This window comes from Impatiens glandulifera, chromosome 5 (assembly GCF_907164915.1).
Source record: "Impatiens glandulifera chromosome 5, dImpGla2.1, whole genome shotgun sequence".
NCBI lineage: Eukaryota > Viridiplantae > Streptophyta > Magnoliopsida > Ericales > Balsaminaceae > Impatiens > Impatiens glandulifera.
The window spans coordinates 16,546,171-16,569,080 of NC_061866.1; the positions used below are offsets into that span (position 1 = coordinate 16,546,171).

The 22,910-nt window shown below is 33.8% G+C and overlaps 1 protein-coding gene across 1 annotated transcript; it reads right to left on the reverse strand.

The window, feature by feature from the left end:
- Positions 1-900: 900 nt before the first annotated feature.
- Positions 901-3,961, reverse strand: LOC124938576 (heat shock cognate protein 80-like). Its single transcript, XM_047479044.1, has 3 exons — positions 3,762-3,961; positions 3,050-3,191; positions 901-2,962 (listed from the first exon to the last, which is right to left on the reverse strand). Exons 1-3 carry the CDS (start codon positions 3,882-3,884, stop codon positions 1,131-1,133), a joined length of 2,097 nt encoding a protein of 698 aa, XP_047335000.1. The 5' UTR covers positions 3,885-3,961; the 3' UTR covers positions 901-1,130.
- Positions 3,962-22,910: the final 18,949 nt, after the last annotated feature.

Sequence of the window (22,910 nt, forward strand, 5' to 3'; positions counted from 1 at the left end):
AAAAAATATATCAATAGAGTTAAAAATAAGCTTGAATTAGGGGTGTAAACTGTTCATTAGGTTAGGTCGATTTTTTGATTGAAAAATTTATTTCAATCCTTGTGTCGGTTTTTCCAAATCTTAATTCGTTGGTTAACGGTTAAAGATTTAATCGGTTTATCAATTTAATCATTAAAAATATATATATATAAATATAAATAATATAATAAAATTAAAAAATAAAAAATATCTAATATAATTAATGAAAGAATTTTTTATGAATAAAATCTTAACCAATTAGTAACCAAAGCAATTATTTAACTTACAAAAGTATATATATTTAAGTATTAATTAAATCAAAATGAATTTATAAAAAAAAACATCTAATATATAAGAAAAATAATAAATAATAATAATAAATAAAAACAAAAGTAAAATTTGTATGCTAAGATTGGAAACCCTTAATTAAAATAATTAACATCTTTATTTTTTACCTCTAAACTAGAAAAATATATTTTTATAAAAAAAATTGTATATATACTGCCAGTGACTTTTTTAATATCTAACTAATGGTTGGTATAGAAAATTATAAATTGATTAAAACTCAATGAGCTCAGTTTTTGACAGTTAGGTTTGGTTTTGCTTATCACTTAACTTGAATGTTCATTTGTGAATTGTGATGAATGGAGAGGCTCAGAATCTCGACTCAGGGAAATCATACGTGAATATTAAAACAAGTTAACAAGAGAGTGGAGAGTGGTTTTAAGTTTTTTAAAGACTAACTTGTGAGTTCGAAGTTGAGAATGGATGATGAATTGAGCACTGTGAAGTGGTGGTGGTATCATCCAGGTTTAAGTTCCTACAGAATATAAACCTTCCAAGGCATCAAAAGATAAAAAACGAAGGCAATAAAAACAAGTGTGGAGAAGAGTTAAGATAGTTGATTCTTCTTGCATTTAAAGAAAGATCATGATCATAGTATGTAACTAACTGCAAATAACTTGCAGAAATGCCCATGTCCCAAAAAAGGCAAAACTAAGACAACAAAAGTAAAAATTGATGACAGAACCAACAAACAGTTGTCCAGAACCAATAATAATAATAATAATAGAGCCTAATAATAATAAAAAATATTATTATTATAAAAGCAATTAGTCGACTTCCTCCATCTTGCTTTCCTCAGCACCAGCATCAGTCTCCTCAAGTGCAGGCATATCCTCATCACCAGCCTCCTCCTCATCAATGCTCAATCCCAGTTTCAACATCCTGTGAATCCTGTTCCCAAAAGTGTTCGGTTCATCCAGGCTGAACCCAGAAGTCAGCAGAGCAGTATCAAACAGCAAAAGAATCAAATCCTTAACAGCCTTATCATTCTTATCCGCATCAGCTCTCTTCCTCAACTCATCCATAATAGAATTCTCAGGATTAATCTCCAAAGTCTTCTTCGATGACATATATCCACCCATGCTCGAGTCCTTCAGAGCCTGTGCTTTCATGATCCTCTCCATGTTTGCACTCCAACCGTACTCACCAGTCACCAAGCAGCAAGGCGAATCAACCACACGGTCTGAAACAACCACCTTCTCAACCTTATCACCAAGCACATCCTTCATCACTTTGCATAGCCCCTCAAACTTCTCCTTCTGAGCTTCGCTCTTCTTCTTCTCATCCTCGGTTTCCTCCAGCTTCAAACCTTCCTTAGTGGCAGACACGAGTTTCTTTCCCTCGAATTCTTTCAACTGACCAACCGCGTACTCATCAATGGCATCCACCATGAACAGAACTTCATACCCCTTCTTCTTCAACTTTTCAAGGAACGGAGAATTCTCAACAGCCTTCTTGCTTTCTCCAGTTATGTAGAAAATCTCGTTCTGGCTTTCCTTCATCCTTGTCACATAATCCTTCAAACTCGTCATGTCATCACCGCTCTTCGTCGAGTGGTAGCGAAGTAATTCAGCAATCTTACCCTTGTTTTGGGTATCCTCGTGGATACCGAGCTTCAGGTTCTTCGAAAAGGCCTCGTAGAATTTGTTGTAGTCCTCCTTGTTCTCAGCAATCTCGAAGAACATCTCGAGGCATTTCTTCACCAGATTCTTCCTGATCACCTTCAGGATCTTATTCTGCTGCAACATTTCTCTGGAGATGTTAAGAGGGAGATCCTCAGAGTCTACAATACCTTTCACAAAGGAGAGATATTCAGGGATCAGATCTTCACAGTTGTCCATGATGAATACACGACGGACATAAAGCTTGATGTTGTTCGGCTTCTTCCTTGTATCAAAGAGATCGAAGGGGGCCCTCTTTGGTACAAAGAGAACAGCTTTGAACTCGAGTTGGCCTTCAACTGAGAAATGCTTAACAGACAAATGCTCCTCCCAGTCATTAGTAAGACTCTTGTAGAATGCAGCATATTCCTCCTTAGTTATCTCCTCGGGTTTCCTCATCCAAATGGGTTTTTGCTTGTTCACCAAAGACCATTCATGAGAGATTTCTTTGATCTTCTTCTTTTTCTTCTCTTCCTTTTCCTTCTCTTCATCAACTTCCTCTACCTTCCCTTCTTCATCCTTCTTGTCTTCCTCGTCCTCGTCATCAGATATTTCCTTCTCAGTTGTCTTCTCAACCCAGAGAGAAATCGGATAGCTAATGAACTCAGAGTGCTTCTTGACCAAGTCCTTCAAACGGCGCTCTTCAAGGTACTCAAGCTGGTCTTCTTTAAGGAAAAGAACAATCTTTGTACCTCTCCCAATACTCTCACCAGAAGTATCTTTAGTGATGGTGAAGGAACCACCAGCTTGGGATTCCCAAACATACTGTTCATCGTCATTGTGCTTAGAGGTAACTATAACTTTCTCAGCAACCAAGTAAGCTGAGTAGAAACCAACACCAAACTGTCCAATCATGCTTACATCAGCACCAGCAGCAATAGCTTCCATGAACTCCTTCGTTCCAGATCTGGCAATGGTACCCAGATTGTTCACCAAATCTACAAACATAAGAAGTTGAGTGTTCATTCAGCAATCTAATGGAGTGTTACAAAAAATCAGAGTTCCAAGAATGATAAATTACTTACCAGCTTTTGTCATCCCGATTCCACTATCAATGATTGTCAAGGAATTGTTAACCTTGTCGGGAATAATGTGGATGAATAGCTCTGGTTGAGCATCTAGCTTGCTCTTGTCAGTCAAACCCTCAAATCTAATTTTGTCCAGAGCCTATGAAGTACAATGTTGAAAACATATACAAAATATTAGTGAGCTAATAATATATTTAATATAGAGTCAATTCAATTCAAAGCTAGGACAGAAGCGCACAAATACAACCAGCAAGCATCAATTAACAAGATCATCGCAGAGATCTACATGATTTATATTCTCAAGTAAATAAACTCGAAGGAGACATCAAACCTAATCATTCAGATATCAAAACAAAGCAAGAATAAATCAAGAAACAAATGATTGCTAACAGTAGTAAAAGAGTATCGAACGAGGAAACACTGATCCATTAAAACAGTTTCATTATAACGCAACTCATGCAAAACAGGCAATAGATACAACTAATTTCATCTAAAACAACGTTCTATTTGAACGGCAATATTTCGTACATTTCTAATGAATTAACTATCCTGCAAACAACAAAATATACGAAAGGAATAGTTATCCTAACTGTAAACAACACATCAAAGGAAACATCTCATCGTAACGAGATCTACTGGTTCATAAACCATTAAGCGAAATACAGAAACGATCTTTAAGGTGATCAGAGATAAAAATAGAGAATCTTACATCAGATGCATTACTGATCAACTCACGCAAGAAGATCTCCTTGTTGCTGTAGAAAGTGTTGATGATTAAACTCAACAGCTGGTTGATTTCGGCCTGGAAGGCGAACGTTTCTGTATCAGCCATTATAGAACCGACTATTGGAAATGAGATTCAGAGTGGTCTGCTAGGAAGAAATATGGGGAGATCAGATGAAGGGGATAGATTGGCTAAATGTGAGGGCCGGGCGGTATTATATTAGAACTTATCTAGGGTTTCTAGATCCTTCTAATTTCATTTTCATTTTTGCTATATCTAGAATCTTCTATTGAACAAATGATTTCTAAATCCTCCTAATTACTTTTTCTTTTTCTTTTCTTTTCTTTATGATTTATCTAGATCCTTCTCTTCATTGGATTATTAGTTTTAAATAATTTAATATTTCATTTATATTTTATAATAATTTAAAAGGTTAAATAATTGGAAACTTAAGGAAATGACCTCATTCATAGGCCTAATAACGGATAGTGTGAGTGCATAAATTAAATAGCGCTCGTGATCATTTTTTCTGACGAAAATGCCCCTATTGCGTCACGCAACCTGAGGTTGCGTGACGCAATTTTTTATTTTTCAAAAAATTTTAATTATGAATTTTTTTTGGAAGAAAATGGCTCAATTGCGTCACGCAACCCCAGTTGCGTCACGTAATCGCGTCACGCAACCCCAGTTGCGTCACGCAATTGCGAGACGAAAAAAAAAACATTCATTTCGCGATTTGGGTTGCGTCACGCAACCTTCGACATGGGCAAAATCGTCCAAAAATAGTAAAAGGGGTCACCAGTGTTTTTTTTTTTAAGGTCTGCACCTTCTGCATTTAAGACCTTTTTGATGGTCATCTCCTCAAATTTCCCAAATAATTAAGTATATATATATTTTAAATAAAATAGAACAAGAGACACTCGTTATTTTATTCCTAAGAACATCTCCAACTGATAACCAAAAGTAAACTCAAAATTGGTTTTTCACCATTATCCCTCTCCCATGCGTTTGTATGTTCAAAATCTCAAAACTTTTTTTTATCTAATTCAACCTCTAAACATAATTTAAGTATATTTTATACATTAATCTTATTTATTTAATTAATTAGTTTATTTATTTTATTTAATTTATTTATATAATATAAATTTATAATAATATTCACAATCGATAATAATGTTAAAAACAATTATAATAATATTTAGAAAAAATTATAATAATATTAAAAAAATAATTTTTTAGTTTGTGTATTGTAATTTTTAAATTTTTAATAAATTTTTATAAATAATTATAATCAAATTTAAAATATTGGGGGTGATATTAAAATATTTTGATATAATTTATAAAATTGTAAAAGATATGTGATGATATTAAAAAGTTATAAAAGTTCATGTAAGAAGAATATTATAAGAATATTTTTTGGGTTTGAAAATGAGTTTTTCAGTTTGGAGAAGAATTACTGTTTAATGTGACTTTACACTAAAATGAGTTTGAAAATAGGTTTTTCGATTGGAGATAGTCTAATTTAATTTATTTTATTTTTGAATAAATGAGAACTAGCATGACACCTCATAATCAGTCATCCGCTTAAACTCAAACGTTTCCAAATAAAATCGAACCATTTTGCTCTTAATTTATAATTTTAAAATAATATTTAGTTAACAAATTTATTTTATAAAACATTTATACAGTCTCATTGAAATAGTCTCGTTGAATCGTGATTAAAATAAATAATTAGTTTGAAATGATGTTTTATTAATCGTATTTTAAAATAATTAAATTTCAAACTATTTTAAATAAAACCTAAATGATAAATAAAATAGACCTTTAAATAAATAGACTAGATACAAAAATATGTATAATATTAATGTTATTTTATTTGTTTTTGCAAGGATTAAGAAAAAAAATGTTATTGGATATGGTTAACGGGGAAATTTGATTAAATGGTCCTCATAATAGGCCTAATTCCAAAAAAGGTCCACGGTTGATAAACCTTGCAAAAAGAGAATTTTTGCCCTGTGAAATGTCGGTCATGCCCCTGATAAAACTTTTATCGCTGATGTGCGAACATTACATATGCGAGAATCGTGTAATACTCGCACATCATCATGCGAGCATTACACGATTCTCGCACATCGTGTAATGCTCGCACATTAGAGTATATAAAGTCTAATTTTTACCCTCGTTACAGATTCAAAGTTATGCATCATCGTCTTCTTCTTCTTCCCTCTGTAAACCCTAGATACAGAGTTGTTACTGTTGGAATTTTTAAACTAGTTTTATAAATTCCATTAATGAATGGAAATTAGAATGTGGGTAAAAAATCAATCAAATTCACATGAAATTCAAACGTGAATTAAAAGGTAAAATTTGATCCAAATGTATAATTTAAATCAATTAATTTAAATTAATTGATCTAAAATGCCTTGATGACCAATTAACAAAATGTTATTAATTTGTAGTGCAACTTACATGAGTTTGTTATTATTATTATTTGTTATGATAATTAATATTATTATTAACAAATTGGAAAATCATGTAACGTTAGTATTGAATTGTAAATGTCTTAATTGTTTTGGCAAACAATTACTCTATAATGAAGAGAAAAACGTTAAAGTAATGAAGAGGCAAACAATGGCAACCGTTGGATCAAATGTTGATTTTATTTAATGGTTTAACTTTTCAACAATATAAAATCTCTCGTCTCTAATTTAAAACTCATTTCATCATTTCACTTTCTCACTCTAGAATTCCAAAAGTATTATTCTTGTTTTGTGAGTGTTCTTCGAGTTCTTTGCTCGATATTTCCGTTGAAACCTGGTGATAGTTCAGGTACGCTGATCAAGTTCAACGAGTAGTGATTTCAGTGCAGAATCATTACTGGATTCGTTGTACCCTGAGAGACAGCCATCTACGATAAGCTCCAGCACAAACGGGATACGATGGAACTGTTTTAAAAGAAATGTGTCTAACACATGCCTCAAATCAACATCTCAATCGGTGATTTTGTTCTTCATATATTTTATTTATTTCATTTATTTGTACATCATTTTATATATATTTCTGTAATTTATTTCAAGACAGAATATCTAACAGTTACAATATCTCGCCATGGAAGCTGCAAAGAGAGATTGAGAGACAGAAGGAGAATGATTCTTCGGTCATCGTCAACTCCGTCAACAATACTAGTATTGTATCATGATTCTCTTAGTTATTGCGCGACCTATTCGTTTTCATGAATTCTGATCGATATTCATTCTGTTATTTGGTAGTCTATCAATTTGTGTGATTTCTTTTCCAATGGTTATATTTGAGATAATTGATGATGAGTCTTGGTGTGTATAACTTTAAATGTTATCTTGAACCAATTTTACCAAACATTGGCAAGAGCATATGAGATTAACTGCATTTTTATTGTTAATTTTTTCATATAATTAGTTTTCGTATATTCATTTTCATTTCAGATGAATTTTAAAGTTCCATGGTGTATGAAATTCTCAATTTTTGAGCTGTAAACTTTACAAGTAGAAGGTTTACAGTTATAGAGATCACTTTGGAATAAGCTTGCAGGTTCATAGATTTTCTTAGTGCAGACTTAAACTTCCAATTGTAATTTGTTTTATATAAACTCAGTAGATCCATTTGATTACAACTTTTTGAGATGTTTTTGGTTTAGTTTCAATATGTTCATAAACATAGCACAAATAGTGTAACTTTGTGGAATGAGTATTGAAGTTAATCCTTTTTCATGGCTTAAGATTCCACATCAGACGATTTAATAAATTGGTCTGGAACACCAAGAAGTTTGTCCCCTGCATCTAACATCTTTTTTGGTTTAAGCCTTAATGGATTTGGCAATCGTAGATTTTCTAGCCCATCTTCATTTAACAAGAAGCCCGATTCTGAATCTATGGTTGATCTTGGGGATAATAGTAAGGAAATTCATCTATTCGGGTAAAGTCTTTCGTTCTATTATTCTTAATCCTCATTCACTGTGTTGTATTTGTGCTTCTTCAGCCAACAATCTGGTTTTGGATGATTGTCAAAGTGATGATATGGCACAAGCATATCAGTTTATTATCCCCATATGACCAAATAAAATAAGCTAAAGATGTCTTTCCAATTATTTTAAGGATTCAAGAACGACGATGAAGTTTTTGCTGGAGAATTACGCATGAACAAGGTGAAGAATTATACATGAACAAGGTGGAGAATTACGCATGAATAATGTGGAGAATTACGAATGAGCAAGGTGGAGAATTACGCATGAATAGGGTGGAGAATTACGCATGAACAAAGTGGAAAATTATACATGAATAAGGTAGAGAATTACGCATGAACAAGGTGGAGAATTACGCATGAACAAGGTGGAGATTTACGCATGAATAAGGTGGAGAATTATACATGAACAAGGTGGAGAATTATACATGAACAAGGTGGAGAATTATACATGAACAAGTTGGAGAATTACAAATGAACAAGGTGGAGAATTATACATGAACAAGGTAGAGAATTACGCATGAAAAAGGTGGAGAATTACGCATGAACAAGGTGGAGAATGACTTCTTCAATTATTCATTTTACATAAAAATATGATTATTTTATTGTGAAGAATCTTAATGTAGGAATGACTCATACTATGTATGTATGAGTGAAATCTTATTAAGATTGGATATAATATTAGTTATTGTCACATCCCTTTAACCAATTTTGTTACAAACAAATATTATAGACTTTATTAATGTCTTTTTAAAATTTCATGAATTATCATGTCACTATGTTAAAGGGTTGAATTTAAATTTATCCAAAAAATGATTCAAAACTTGTAACATTATCTTGAATGAGAGTATGTTTTACAAGACAATATCTTGGTGGAAAAAAATTGAATAACAAATCTCAAACTCCAAAGGTCCATCATAAGGAGGCATTTATTAAGACTAATAATGTAAATAAATAAAATAGTACATGAGAAAAATAATTAATAGAAAAAGACTATTTATCAATTATTGGGGGCTTTATATTCATTTAAATATCCCCACACACTTTCTTCAACTTCCTCCCATGATTTTGTTCCTCTAAGTTCCTTCCACATGCTAAAGATAACCCCAATATATTATCTTCATGCAAAATACAATAACAACTGCTCATACCATCAAAACCATCATGTTAGGTTCAGATTGAGTCTTCCTCTTTCCTAATGTATCATGTCTAACTCGTGACAGAAAGGATATCTTTGAAGGGTCGCCACCAAGCTCTTCTTGAAGAAGTAGTAGGTTTAAACCCTTGTGTACCCATGATCGAGGGTCATGATACTGTTTGATGCATTCTTAAACTCACATAAGTTTAAAATTAGGGTTATTATAGTCTCATTGCTGCAAACATTGATTGATCTCTAAATAGTGTTTTAAATTGAGTTTAATCTAACTTACAAAATTTGAGAAGGTTGACCGTAGTGTCTAAGACATTTATTATTATATCAAGCCCGATTGATTCGCCTTCGAGTCTCACCTTAAGGAAATAAAAGATAAACCAAAATAAATGCATATTATTTTCTAACTTTTTTATATCATGATCAACATATACAAAGCAGGCCAATAGTGGGAATTTTATCGAACCTGATAGGTCCATTCTACAGATGAGAGGTCCTCTTTACTATCATTTTTCGAATAACCGACATGAATGATTGGGCTTCCTTGAGATGCAAAAAGGTTCTCCTCCTTCATCAATTTAACAATTTTCTCCATTAAGCGTTTCATTTCATTCTAAGTTCAATTTGTTGCATTATTTATACAAGTGGTTTTATTAGTTCCAAAAGAAACAATCTTCAGATGCACAAACAAACCGGCTTCCTGCACTGTCTTCACAAACCTTACTAGATCAAATCTGCCTTCGAAATAGTACCACAATAGTTTACACAAAACCAAATTAACTAAATAGAATATCCTCTCAGCTACCAGGTTCTAGTTCACATATAGTGAAGAAAATAACTTGTTTACCTGTCCTCTAACTGGTTCATGATAATTCTAGAAGATATAAGTCTCAACCACATCAATTCCCTCTTCTTTTCATTTTCGAATAAGCTCAGGCCATACCTAAAACAACAAGAATACAAAAAAAAATTAAGGTGTATATATTACCTTAAACATACAAAAATACAAACAATCACTCACTTTGGTTGTACTCCTAGGATAATGAATCGATCCAGACTGCAATACACGTCTCTTCCCATCGATGACAATTGATTTCCCGTCATATGTAACTGTTTTTACAATTCACTCTTTCAAAAATTAGATTCACAAACAGAAGAGCTACATAGACATTCAATTTCTTTCTTTACATAGTTCATTCAGTTCGTTAATAATAAAAAACACACGAACAAAGCAAGAAATCCTCTCTCAAGTTATGCACGCTAATAATCATATGAATATATTTAAGAATTTCAGTTTATTGTCTTCACCTATCTAGACCTATATGCATGTTTCCAAATCTAAGCATATAAAATAACATTGAAGAATAAATGAGAGATGAACACTATAGTAAGAAAAGTCAAGATTAAAGGTAGGTTAATAACTTGTTCCTTTGTTTAGTAGATTACTAAGAATCTAAAAGGAATTTATAGATTCGATTATGAAAGAAACAAACCGTGAGGATCGACGATGAATCTTATGCTGCAATTCTAGTGAAGTTAGAGAGAAAAACAATGGAAATAAAATAAGAATGAGAGAGCAACAAGAGAAGACCGAATTTGGTAAAATTGATAGAAGAACGCCGTAAGGATTAGTTCGTTGGATCGGACCTTCATCTTCGACGCCTATTTGTTTACTACTTATTTAGTGCCTTCCGAAGATATGACGCTTTTGTTAGGGTTTTTTCAAAGACCATCTATTTATATACTCTGATGTGCGAGCATTACACTATGTGCGAGAAGCATGTAATGCTCGCATGACGATGTGTGAACATTATAGATGCGAGAATCGTGTAATGCTTGCATAATTATGTACAAGCATTACACGATTCTCGCATATGTAATGTTTGCACATCAGCGGTAAAAGTTTTATCAAGGGCATGGTCGACATTTCACAGGGTGAAAAGGCCCCTTTTGCAAAGTTTATCAACCGTGGGCCTTTTTTGGAATTAGGCCTATTTTGAGGGTCATTTAATCAAATTTCTCGGTTAACGACTGTCGTGCATGGTCACCGGCCAAGAACCCAATGGCATGGCCAAGCTCTCCCTTAGGTAGTTAGTCAATGCTTACAAGAGCAAATCAACTAAGCGCTAGGCTGAATCAAGGCGCAGATCCAACCCACATAGAACACTCAAAGCAGGCCCAATTGCACATGCGTGATCATCCCAACATCAAACAATTTTCTTCTTCTCGATAGCGCCCATCGAACAGGGATGAAGAACAACATATTTTTGAAATTCCTAACTTTTGATAAGAGCCACCATTTCTTCCACTGAAAAAAAAAATATGCCTACGAAAAAATAGGAAATTTGATAGTGCAAGCTCCTTGCACAATTATCCACCATAGAATCCTAATATTGACCTGAACAATTTGAAAGTCAAAGAAGAAAGTCACAAATTGACGTGGTTAGTGGATGAATTGGGTAAAACCCTTTCACTATTAACCTATATATAGTGTTTAGAGGGGCATAGAAAGAGGGATAGGAGTCGAGAGTGCAAGAGAAAAATCCGTCATTATCAAGGTGAAACTTTAGTTTTCTTTTATTTTAGTGATTAATTGGGTTCTATCTTGTGACACACCTATCAAAAGTTGTCTAGGTTCTTAGAAAAATCATTGAGATCAATTTTAAATGATCACTTTTTATGTGATTCATAGTTTGAATAATTTGATTTTTTTCATTCTTTTTTTTTATGTATTCTTTTAAATTACTTCATAACTCGATTAACTAATTTATTATCATTCTAGGAATTATTTACAAGCTTTTTATCGAACAAAATAGTTTGAATCTACTTAAATAAAAAAAACGCCCAAATTGAATGCAATTTTTTAAAATATCAAATTGTTGTTCTTCAGCTTATGCTCAAGAACAATGATCTAGAAACCTTCTAAAAGTAATTTGGAATGAGTTAGGATTTTTACTGAGGCTTGAAACGAAGCCTTAGAAGATTTGCATGATGTTATGATGTTAATTGTGTGCTTAATTATTGTAACTAGTTTCTGCATTGATATAGAATAATTAAGTACACTTTATTTTGAGTTTTAGTTTTTTGAGGGGAGCTTGTGGAAAAATCAAAGTCCAAACTTGAGACCACGTTGTCAAAAGAGGTGTTTCATTTCCCAAAAATAGAGGTAATGTGCAAGAACAACTTATGGCTTCAAAAAAATAAAAGAAAATTAGAAAAAGAAAAAAGACTATGTATGTTGAGATATTAAAATCACCATTTGTTTCTCACCCACTATGGTCTTGATTACTAAAGCAATAACAAAAGTGTATCAATTCTATCAGATATTATCAAAGTCACATAAAAAAAAGTGTACTAATTTTATCAGATATTATCGAAGTCACATAAAAAAAGAAAAAAAAAGGAAAAAAATATTTATAGATGTTGAGATATTCAATCAACACTTTTATCAATGAGACTATAGTCGTGACTGATAAAGACAAAACAAAAAAGTGTACCGAACATATTAGATATACCCGAGTATAATAAAAAATATATATAGAGTTAGAAACACATTATTTTTTATAAAAATGAGTGAAATTAACCTCACATTATGTGATTACAGATTAAACTTTATATAAACTTTAGATCCTAATGATTGAGTATATAAAATCCCTCAAAAGAAAATTGCATAGCAATAGTTGGTATACGAGATTGACTTCATAATTGATTACATTTGCATCGAATAAATGCACCCATAATTGGCTTCTTTTTGAAACGATCAAAATGACGATGAAACCAATTTATGAAAATGTTTTGACCAAAATCACAAAATGTTGATAAAAAATTAAAAAGAATAAAATAAAAACGATAATAGCTAGAGGGATAGAAATGTCTAATTTCATTTCTTAAATGCAAAAGATAAAAAGTAAAAACAAAATTCCCCCAAGTACAATAGGATCATTTGAAAAAAAAAACTCTATGTCAATACTAATATTAAGGAAATTTTTATTAAATGGAAATAAAAGGACAAAAAAACTTATACTATGGGCATTGTTATAAAAATAGAAATAAAAGAAAAAAAAAACATATACTAGGCTCATTTTATTAAAATAAAAATAGAAAAAAAATACAAGTCAATACTAAGGTCATTATCGAATTTATGAAACGTTTAAGAACAATCTCTTTTAAGATGAAATTCCTAAAAAAGAAATAATGACAATTGTCTTGAAAGTAAGACAATGTTCGGTTGAACATTCCAAATGTCTTGTTTTTGTAAGGAAGAGAGACATTGAGAGTTGTCTTGTAAGGAAGACAATATTGAAAGGTAGTCTCGCAAGTGAGACAAACTTTTGGAAAGTCAAAGTCTCAATGTGTTGTCTTGCAAAGAAGATAAGTATTGGGATTTTTCTTGTAGGTAAGAACATCGACGTGTAGTGTCGCAAGTGAAACAAGCCATCGGAAAACCAGAGTCCCAATGTGTTGTCTTGCAAGGAAGACAAGAATCTAGAGTTGTCTTGCAGGAAAGACAAACATCAACGATAGTCTCATAAGTGAGATGAACAATCGAAAAACCAAAGTCCCAATGTGTTGTCTTGCAAGGAAAACATACATCAAGAGTTGTCTTGTAGACGATAGTGTTGCAAGTGAGACAAGACATCGAAAAATAAGTGTCTCAATGTGTTGTCTTATAGGGAAGATAAACATCAAAATTTGTCTTGCTGGGAAGACAACATTGAGAGGTAGTCTTGCAAGTGAGACGACTTTTTGGAAATTAAGACTCCTAATGTGTTATCTTGTAGAAAAGACAACATTTGGATGAAAGTCAAAGTTGACTCGATAAACGACAACTCACGAAATCCAATGTAGGGTTGGAAAAGTAGTCAAATCGGCTTGGTTACAGCAATGTCAAAAGGGTCCAAAATAAAAAAATCATACACAACCTTAAGAACTTTGGTCGGACGTAATTAGAAAGACTGGTCACGACCGAGTGAGGCGTTGAATGAAGACCGATCGTATGCAACCAAGTGGTCGGTCACAAGTATATAGAGGATTAGTCACATACATCAGTCGGTTACGTGGTTAAAAGTCTCTGTTAGATAAATTAGACCGGTTAAAATAAGAACTTAACAAAATAAACTTCCTGTGCAGGGGAGCGGTTAAAGAACCAGGATCGGTTAAGCAATCCAACCGGTTAAGACAAGATCAATTAGGAAGACAAGACCGGTCAGAAGAGAAGGCCAAAACCGTTGGTCATCCGGTTAACCTGAAGCTATGAAAAACTGGAAGTCATTCGGTTAACTTAAACAATCGATCGGTGTAAACAGATACTTTAAGTATCTGTTGAAGATGATACCAAAGGGACAAATCATAGTATTGCCATATTCATATAAGTCTAAGGATAATCTATAGGCTGCAGAAGATCGTCCGACAAGATCTTCCCACTCTGGGATAAATCAGAGGCGCAACCCTCCAGGTGCAGGCAACTGTCCAACCGACAGTTGTCATATTAAGTAAAAGACAAACCTAGGCGATTTGACCTATACACTGGAAGTCTAGACCGCCAGGTCTGAATCACTGAACCTCTTCTCAACCAATCAGATTTAAGGAAAAGAAATGTGACCGTTGGCACATTTCACCTATAAAAGAAGGAGTTGAAGAGGAGTAAATACAGTTACAAGTTACAAGAGAAAATATTTTAAGAGTTACACCAACCCAAGTTATAAGTGGTCTTTATCTCTCTAAATTAAAATAGCTTAAGTGTGTATTTGAAGTGAGATTACAATTTCGGTGAAAATTGTACGAGTGTTATCGAGCAGCAAGTAAGTCTCGATCGGATTGTGTTTGTGTATTCCTTAGTGAATATCCTTCTCGCGGTTTCGAGAAGAAGGGGTGACGTATGAGTTTCATCTCCGAACATCCATAAAAATCTGTCTTGTTCTTTATTTTCTGCCGGTTCTGCACTCTAACCGACCCATACTAACCGACCTATTCTGTTATAACCGATTAAGAATTACCTAAACTGATTTACTAAATCCCAAATCAACCCACTAAACTCCAATCTGACTTTATCCAAATCCGGTCCTATTCATCCCGCGTTTGTTGCTTCAGTCTGAAACAAACCACTTCCGCACTTGAACTCGGTTGAAGGGTTTGTGACAGCCTGTGTAGTATTGAAACCCGGTGTTAATCTCTAACCAGATTAATCACCAACCGTTAAGTGACACGCGTTAACCGGCCAACCCCGGTTCCTTAGCCGCGACCTAGATCCTAACAGTCTCGGTCATAATCCTTGGTCAGACTCTTGACTCGGCGACTAAAATTCTCGTCACTAACCTTCGGTCGAAACCTTAATTTATTGGTTATGGCTCTCGGTTGGGTCTTCGGTTAAAAACCTTATCTATTGTTAGGTACTCTAATCGTTCGTACACGATTCTATCTGAAAACCCTATTTGTCAATAGGTCGAGACATCATTTGTATATGGTTTAGTTATAAACCTTGTCTATTGATAGGTGCGCTAATCATTCGTACACAATTTCATGTTAAAACCCTATTTGTCAATAGGCATAGACATCATTTGTATATGGTTCCGCTAGAAACTCTATCGATTGATAGGTGCGCTAATCATTCGTACACGATTCTATTTAAAACCCTATTTATCAATAGGTCGAGACATCATTTATATACGATTCCGCTAAAACTTCATCTCTCGATAGGTACTCTAGTCAAAATCCTATTCATCAATAGGTATATTTCTCAATTCACAAAAATGACAAACCTTATTTATTAACAAGCACAACGATCATTCATACATGATCCAACCCAAAACCCTGTCATTCGAACAGGTACCTCAAAATTCTATCTCTCGATAGTATCAAAACCATGTTTTTCAACAAACATAGTGCTCATTCATACATAATCCTACCTAAACCCCATTATCTAAATAAGTCATAAAACCATATCCCTCGATAGGTGCTCGAACAAAACTCTATCACTCGATAGGTAACCAAACCTTATCTCTCGATAAGTACTCTAATGAAATCCTATTTTTCGATAGATCTTCTCTTACTAATCCAAGAAAGTCTATATATTGATAGTGCCATGGTCATTTATATATGATCATCTTCAAGCCTCACGTGTGGGTGACCTTTATGGAAAGTTTGTTAACTCCCACCATAAACACACACATTGATGGTACCATGATCATATATACATGATCACATGATGCATTACTTGTTAGTAAACCCATATAAGCAAGCTTGTTAGCTTTCACCAAGACTTATCTGTTGATAGTCTCGCGATCATGCACATATGATCACCTTGAATATTACTTGTTAGTAACTCATATGAAATATTACTAAAACTTTTATATTCTCTCATATCTATTGACAAATAGCCTTAGCCATGTATACATGACAAAACATGAATAACTTGTTGATATTCATGTCGAAAAGGAATTGATGTTTCAATACTTATGATGATCTCTTTACCGTTATCCCATGGATTTTACGGGTACTTTGTTAAGCTCTGTAAAATAGGATTCCCCGAGAAATATCCTTGTTAGGATAATCATCAAAAGAAAGATCCCTACAACAACGCTTGGTTAAAGCTGATCAACATAGAGAAGCGAGTCCTGAAATGGGCTAAAACTTCTGAGGTATATGAAGCTCTAAAGAGAAAGGAGTTGGTTGAATCCAATCTCAGAGGTCAGACTTTTTATTTCCAGTGCTCGAAGCAAGAAAAACTAACTTCAATCCAATGGAAAAGAATGTTGATGTAGAGGATAAGGCCTTGAAGAAACTTGATTAAAACATGCAAGACTATATCTCAATTGTTCTCAGATACATTCATGAAGCCGACTTCTCAGGAGTAACTCCTTTTGGAAGTTTTTCCGATGAAGGTGAGCAGATGCAACTTTCTGAAGATAGTGACCCAATCCTACCAGAAGATGAGCAAGTTGCTGCTCATCTCATTGAATTGAGAAATTTATCTATTGAAGAAAAACGCCTTATGGCTCTACCCAGAATTGAACAAACTCCAGATCCAGTACAACCTGATCCGATCATTGAAGAAGAAGAGGTCAATGCCGAACCTGTTCAACTGAATGTTATCCAAGAGGCAGATGCACTGGAATCCCCTGTTCTTGAAATAGAGGCATCTCAAATGAAGGAAGCTGAAGCCAGTCAGCATATCGAAGCACGTTCTGAGGGGAAACCCTCAAAAGAAAAGGAATCTAATAAGAGTTCTTCCTCATAGGGGGAATAAGACAACAATGATACGTCAGCAGAAAGTCTTGAAGCAATTCCTCGACCAACTCTAGTAATTACAACTGCGAATATCTATGAGAAGGTTATTGACCTTCCTCTTCACTCCGACGAACCTTCTGATCAGATTCACAAGGTGTGTGAAGATATTCTAGGAGATGAAGATAATTCTAAAGATGCTTCTGAGGCGGATGAACCAGAGCAGTCGTTGCAGGTTCACACTCATGTCAGTCCAATTCAAACCGCTCTTGCCGACTCTCATGAAGTGTCATCAAATGAAGGAACATCCGTTGGAGGAGCAAAGTTGTTAAAGTCTATGGCGGAGATGATGAGTACTCTTCAGAAGAATGTTTTATACTTGCACTCCAAAATGTTAAGTATTGAAAAGGGTCAAAGATCAAATAAGAAGGAATTCTCCTCTCTTCTTAAAACTCATAAAGAAATGGAGAAGACCATGAAGAGGAACACGTATGAGATTAACATCCTCAACAACACCTACTCCAAATTCGAAAAGAATTTCTTCAAATGGCAGTCCGAAAGATTTGACGGTTAAAGGGAGTTTAACATTGAACTTCATCAAGAAATTATGGTTGGAGTGAATATGGTTTAAGGTCAAGTGGTTGAGTTAACCAATCACATGAATAGAGCCGATGCTGAACGTATGGAATAAACTGATTCCTTCGCAAGACAAATTTAAGACGTTGAAGATGCTGAAGCTGCTGCTAATAAAGAGAAAAAACCTTATGTCCCTTGACGTTGATAATGTTAAAAAGGGGGAAGGAAGTTCAAGAGGCGGAGGAAGCAGTAAAGGAGGTGTTTCGATAGGCATCGGATCTAAAAGAAAACCCGTTAATGAAGGAGGTTGTAGACCAACCAAAAGAGGTGGAGGTCGCAACGGTGACCGTGGTGGTGGAAGCGGTGGAAGAGATGGTCGTGGTGGTCGTACTCTCCCTCCATTTCAAAACCTCCTAACTGGTGAAGGGTTTGCCTACCCAAACGTGAAAAAGGAAGAACAAATAATCTCCTCCTTTTTAAAATATCTTTTGTTGGTTTCTGAACTTGGTTTTTGGAATATTGGTCTTTGGAACTTATTTGTGTAGTTTGCGAACTAGTGTCATTCTTACTTTAATTTGACGGGTGCTAATCTTATTTAATTAATTGTGCAAAGTTTTAACATCATAAAAAAGGGGATACTATTGGGTCAAATTATTTTGACTAACGGTATTTTGATGATGAACTTATATAAAACTTAAATAAGAATGAAACTAAGCCGTCTAATTGTTTTTGTGTAGGTGTATCGAAACATGCTTAGCTTGAAATAGGTCTATTAGACGTATTGATTATTAGACGCGCTGCTAGTTAGACGTGTAGTCTAACAGATACGTAGTTAGACGTGCAGTCTAATAGATACGTAGTTAGACGTGCAGTCTAACAGATACGTAGTTAGACGTGCAGTCTAACAGATACGTAGTTAGACGTGCAGTCTAACAGATACGTAGTTAGACGTGCAGTCTAACAGATACGTAGTTAGACGTGCACTCTAACAAATACGTAGTTAGACCTGTAGTCTAACATATACGTAGTTAGACGTGTAGTCTATCAGATACGTAGTTAGACGTGCAGTCTAACAGTTGAAAGTTAGATGTAGGGAGTCTAACTCCTTCAGACTAGTTTGAAGTGACTTGTAGTTAGACGTGTCGTCTAACTCCATTAGACTTGGCGGTCTAATGGATCCAGCTATTAGACGCGAGTGTCTAACTTCATTAGACTTGGTAGTCTAATGGAGCACGTCTAATGCATTGCTTCAACAATTACTTGAAGTCAGCATCCGTCTACCCACGATCAACTAGTTGTACGCTACTTCTGCTCCACTCATTCGTGCAGATCAGTACGACAACCATTTGCATCCAATGAATGAATGCCACGTAAGTAAATATTCTTCCTACTTCTTGTTCCTTGCAGGATAATCCTAGAAGAATATCTGGTGCACTACCAGATTGGTACGGCCACAATCTTTGTGCATATAGTCTGATGTACTCGTGTACTATGGAGGCTTTCCAATGAGTTCTTGCCACGTTTCAATATAGAAGATTCGACCGTTGGTACCTGCTCCCTATTTAAAGATCTTCAATGACAACGGACAAACAGCGACACTCACATGCTATCTTACGAATTACTTACTTACTTATTGAGTTTGTACATCAAGAGAGAGATAAAATCAAACTATTGTCTAGCTAAGTGATATTCTTAAACATACTATAAGTTGAACAGAGTCTGCTCTGTTCAACAGTTAGCTAGCACTGAAACTGTATTTGATTCAAAGAAAAATATAGTGAATCCTTCCGGTGGTTGGAAGAAGGGGTGACGTAGGAGAGTTTGCTCCGAACATCCATAAACAACCTGTTGTGTCTTTTACATTCTGCCCTCTACTCTTTCATTGGTTCTTAGCTTCAAACCTGAGCAAACGTTTCCGCACTTGAATCGCTTCAAGAGTTTGCAAGGGTTTGTGAATAATAGAAAGTGATATAAATCCCTAACAGGATTTTTATCAAATCGTTTTTGCAAGAAGTTGTCATCAATAGTTAGACCCCCATCTCTATTGGTGCCACCGATCTTTTCAAAATTAAAATTTCAAAATAATTGAAAATTTTGAGCTCTTGAATTGGTCCAAATGAACAACTAGTGTTTATGTTTTGGTATCAATAAATTATATGAACTATAAGGAAGCTATTGACAAGCTCCTTACACTTCAAAACAACTTTAAAACCAAAAACCTAATTTTTTGCCATAAACTGTTTTAAACAAATCGATAATCACCCAAGTCGATTGATACATTGGGATGATGTTCTAAATGTTCTTGGAAGCTTTGTGAAGCTACCTAGGCCATTGGATCAAAAAATCCAAGCCTCTATCAAAATTGAAAAACCTGAAATTTTGATTTTCTTGATGACCGAGGATCTTCGATCGGGGCCGGGAGGTCCGACCAAAAAATTCCACCTCGGATTGAGAGGTCCGATTGAAAATTTCAGTTAGTTACGAGAGACCCGACCGATGTTTTTCAGAAGGACCGAGAGGTCCGACCGAAGATTTTTTTTTACATCCGACTAAGAAATCAAACCTAGAACCGAGGAGTCTTGCACCTGACTGAGAACTCTCTAACCTAAGACTAGTGATTTCTATTTATGAAAGAAAATTCTAGCACCTGAACGAGAATTCTAGCCAAGGATCAAGAGGCCTTAGTACCCCGACTGTGGGACTTCTACACCCTAACCAAGGATCCTAAACCCTGATTGAGGAGTTCTTGGCAAGGATCGAGAACTTTTTAGCCCTCGACCGATAAAATAAATCTAGGACCTAGGACACCGGTCCTAAGACCTGTTGGGTTCGTATATTCAAAAACCAAAATTATTTTTATAATTTTAGAACCTTAAACCATTTTCTAAGAATTCTGAAAATTAGAAAATGATTTCAAAATATTTTTGGGATATTTCTAAAAAATATTTTGACAAAAGTTCATTTGAGATTTATGTTTAAACCTTAATGTCTTCAAATTACTGATATTCTTCAAGTATTTTTCTACTTAACCATCATCAGTAACAAATATCAGGATTTAAATATTGTTGTTATAATATTTTAAATAACGTTAAAACTACGCATTCCTAAGACCGTAAGAATAATCGATTAAAATAAACGTATACAATTGATTTTCAAAAGCCAAATTTATAAAGTGGAGACCGTTTTAAACGGGTACGGAGGATGAAGTGCGAAAGCCCTTTCCCAAGTATCACCAAACTCGAACTAAAACAAAAATCTAGCTAAAATAAGTTTTTGCACGTAAGCATTTTTTTAATTGATTTTTAAAAATCAATTGGGACTCTGTTTTCAAATGAATAATCTTTTAAATTAATTAATTTAAACAACGGATTTTCTGAAAAATTAAATTGTGATTTGACTATTTTAAATCCCTGAATTATTTAAATTTGAACCCAAATTTTAATTATGTTTAATTAATTTCAAAATCTATCAGAAATTACTCAAAATCTTTTAAAATAATATTTTATTTTAAAAAGATTCCTAGTACGCAAATCAATGTTAAAATTATCGAACATCGAGCCACTTCCGGCCCACTACGGATTTCCTGGGGTCACAACAAGGTATCGACGTCTTCGAGAAGTATTTAAGGTAATGTTTAAATATATATATATATATATATATATAACTTTTTCAGTTTTTATTTCATAGTTTGTTTTAATATTTATTTAGGGGCAGTAGGTCTATTAGATGGAACTCTAGTGCATGTCGTTCTTTCGAAATGAACAAGTTCGATATAGAGGAAGAGGAAAGGGAAATGCTATTAAAATGTATTAGTCATTTGTGATTTCAATATGATATTTATTTGGACGGGATGAGGAGTGACACATGATTTTATGTTGTTAACTAAGATGATGCTTAATCCATTGTTAAACTTTCTCTTTTCAGTGCACTAGGTAAATTATTATTCTATATTTTAAATTTTTATTCATATTAATAACTTTATATATGTGTTTATTTAAATTGTAGATGAATATTATTTAAGTGATGCTACATATACTCATACTCGATGATTTATGTCGCCTTATCAAAATGTGCATTATTGGCTCGCTGATTTTTATCGAGGTGGTCGAGCTCAAACAAACGAAGAATTATTTAATCAAGCAAATGCAAAATTGAGAAATGTCATCGAACATACATTTGAAGTATTGTAAACTAGTGTTCCAATATTGGATAAGATTAGGCCGTATAATTTTCGAACCCAAAAAAATATTGTTATTTCTAGTGTAGTGTTGCATAATTTTATCAAAAAGAGATACAGTTCAAACTCATTTTTCGAACAATATGAAGTTAATAATATAACTCAAATTAATCGACCACTACGATGAATTATAATGATGAAGTCTTCAAGATCAACTGATCAAACTTTTATGATTAATTTAAACAAATAAATTGCAAATTAATTGTCTAATATACAAATTAGAAAGAAGTATTAATATTTTGTTTTTATTTATTTAATATTTAATATAAATTACATTATTCAATTATATAACTGAATTTATTAATTAACATAAATAATATAAAAGGTACAATAATCTTAATATACTTATTTGAAATATTAATTTTAAATATTATCTAATCAACTCATATATATATTTCTTAAATTTAGAATATTTTTATTTTAAATATTTATGTACTTCTAATATATTTCATTATTCAGATATTAATTTTTATTTTATTGACAAACCAAAGTCTATTTCTAAAGAGAAATTTGATGAATTATCCTAAAAAGGGTTAAATGAACCAGGTGACCAACGCATAATTTTAAATGCGCGGGTGACCACTTCATTTTTTTTTTTTATGAAATTGTCCCTGTCGCGAGAAGCAACCGGCAATCGCGAGACGCAACCGGATACCATGTGAAAAGTTCACAATCGCGAGACGTAATTTTTTTTAAAAAAATTTACATATCGTGATTTTCGGTTGCGTCTCGCGATTGTTGGTTGTTTCTCGCCATCGAGGTTGCGTTTCACGATTGTGGATTTTTTACATTGCATCAGGTTGCGTCTCGACCTGAGCAATTTCGTCAACAAAAATAGGGAGGGGTCACCAACTCATTTTGCATTTGCACTGATCACCGGGGGTCAGGTCATTTAGTCAAATTTCCTCTTCTAAAAGGTAGCATATGTGATATGTTTGTTACTTCTTTTCTA

Coding starts and splice junctions, on each gene's coding strand:
- LOC124938576 (XM_047479044.1), bottom strand. CDS start 3,884: ATGGCTGATACAGAAACGTTCGCCTTCCAGGCCGAAATCAACCAGCTG. Junction 3,192..3,761: donor TGATCAGTAATGCATCTGAT/GTAAGATTCTCT, acceptor TGTACTTCATAG/GCTCTGGACAAAATTAGATT. Junction 2,963..3,049: donor AATCGGGATGACAAAAGCTG/GTAAGTAATTTA, acceptor TTATGTTTGTAG/ATTTGGTGAACAATCTGGGT.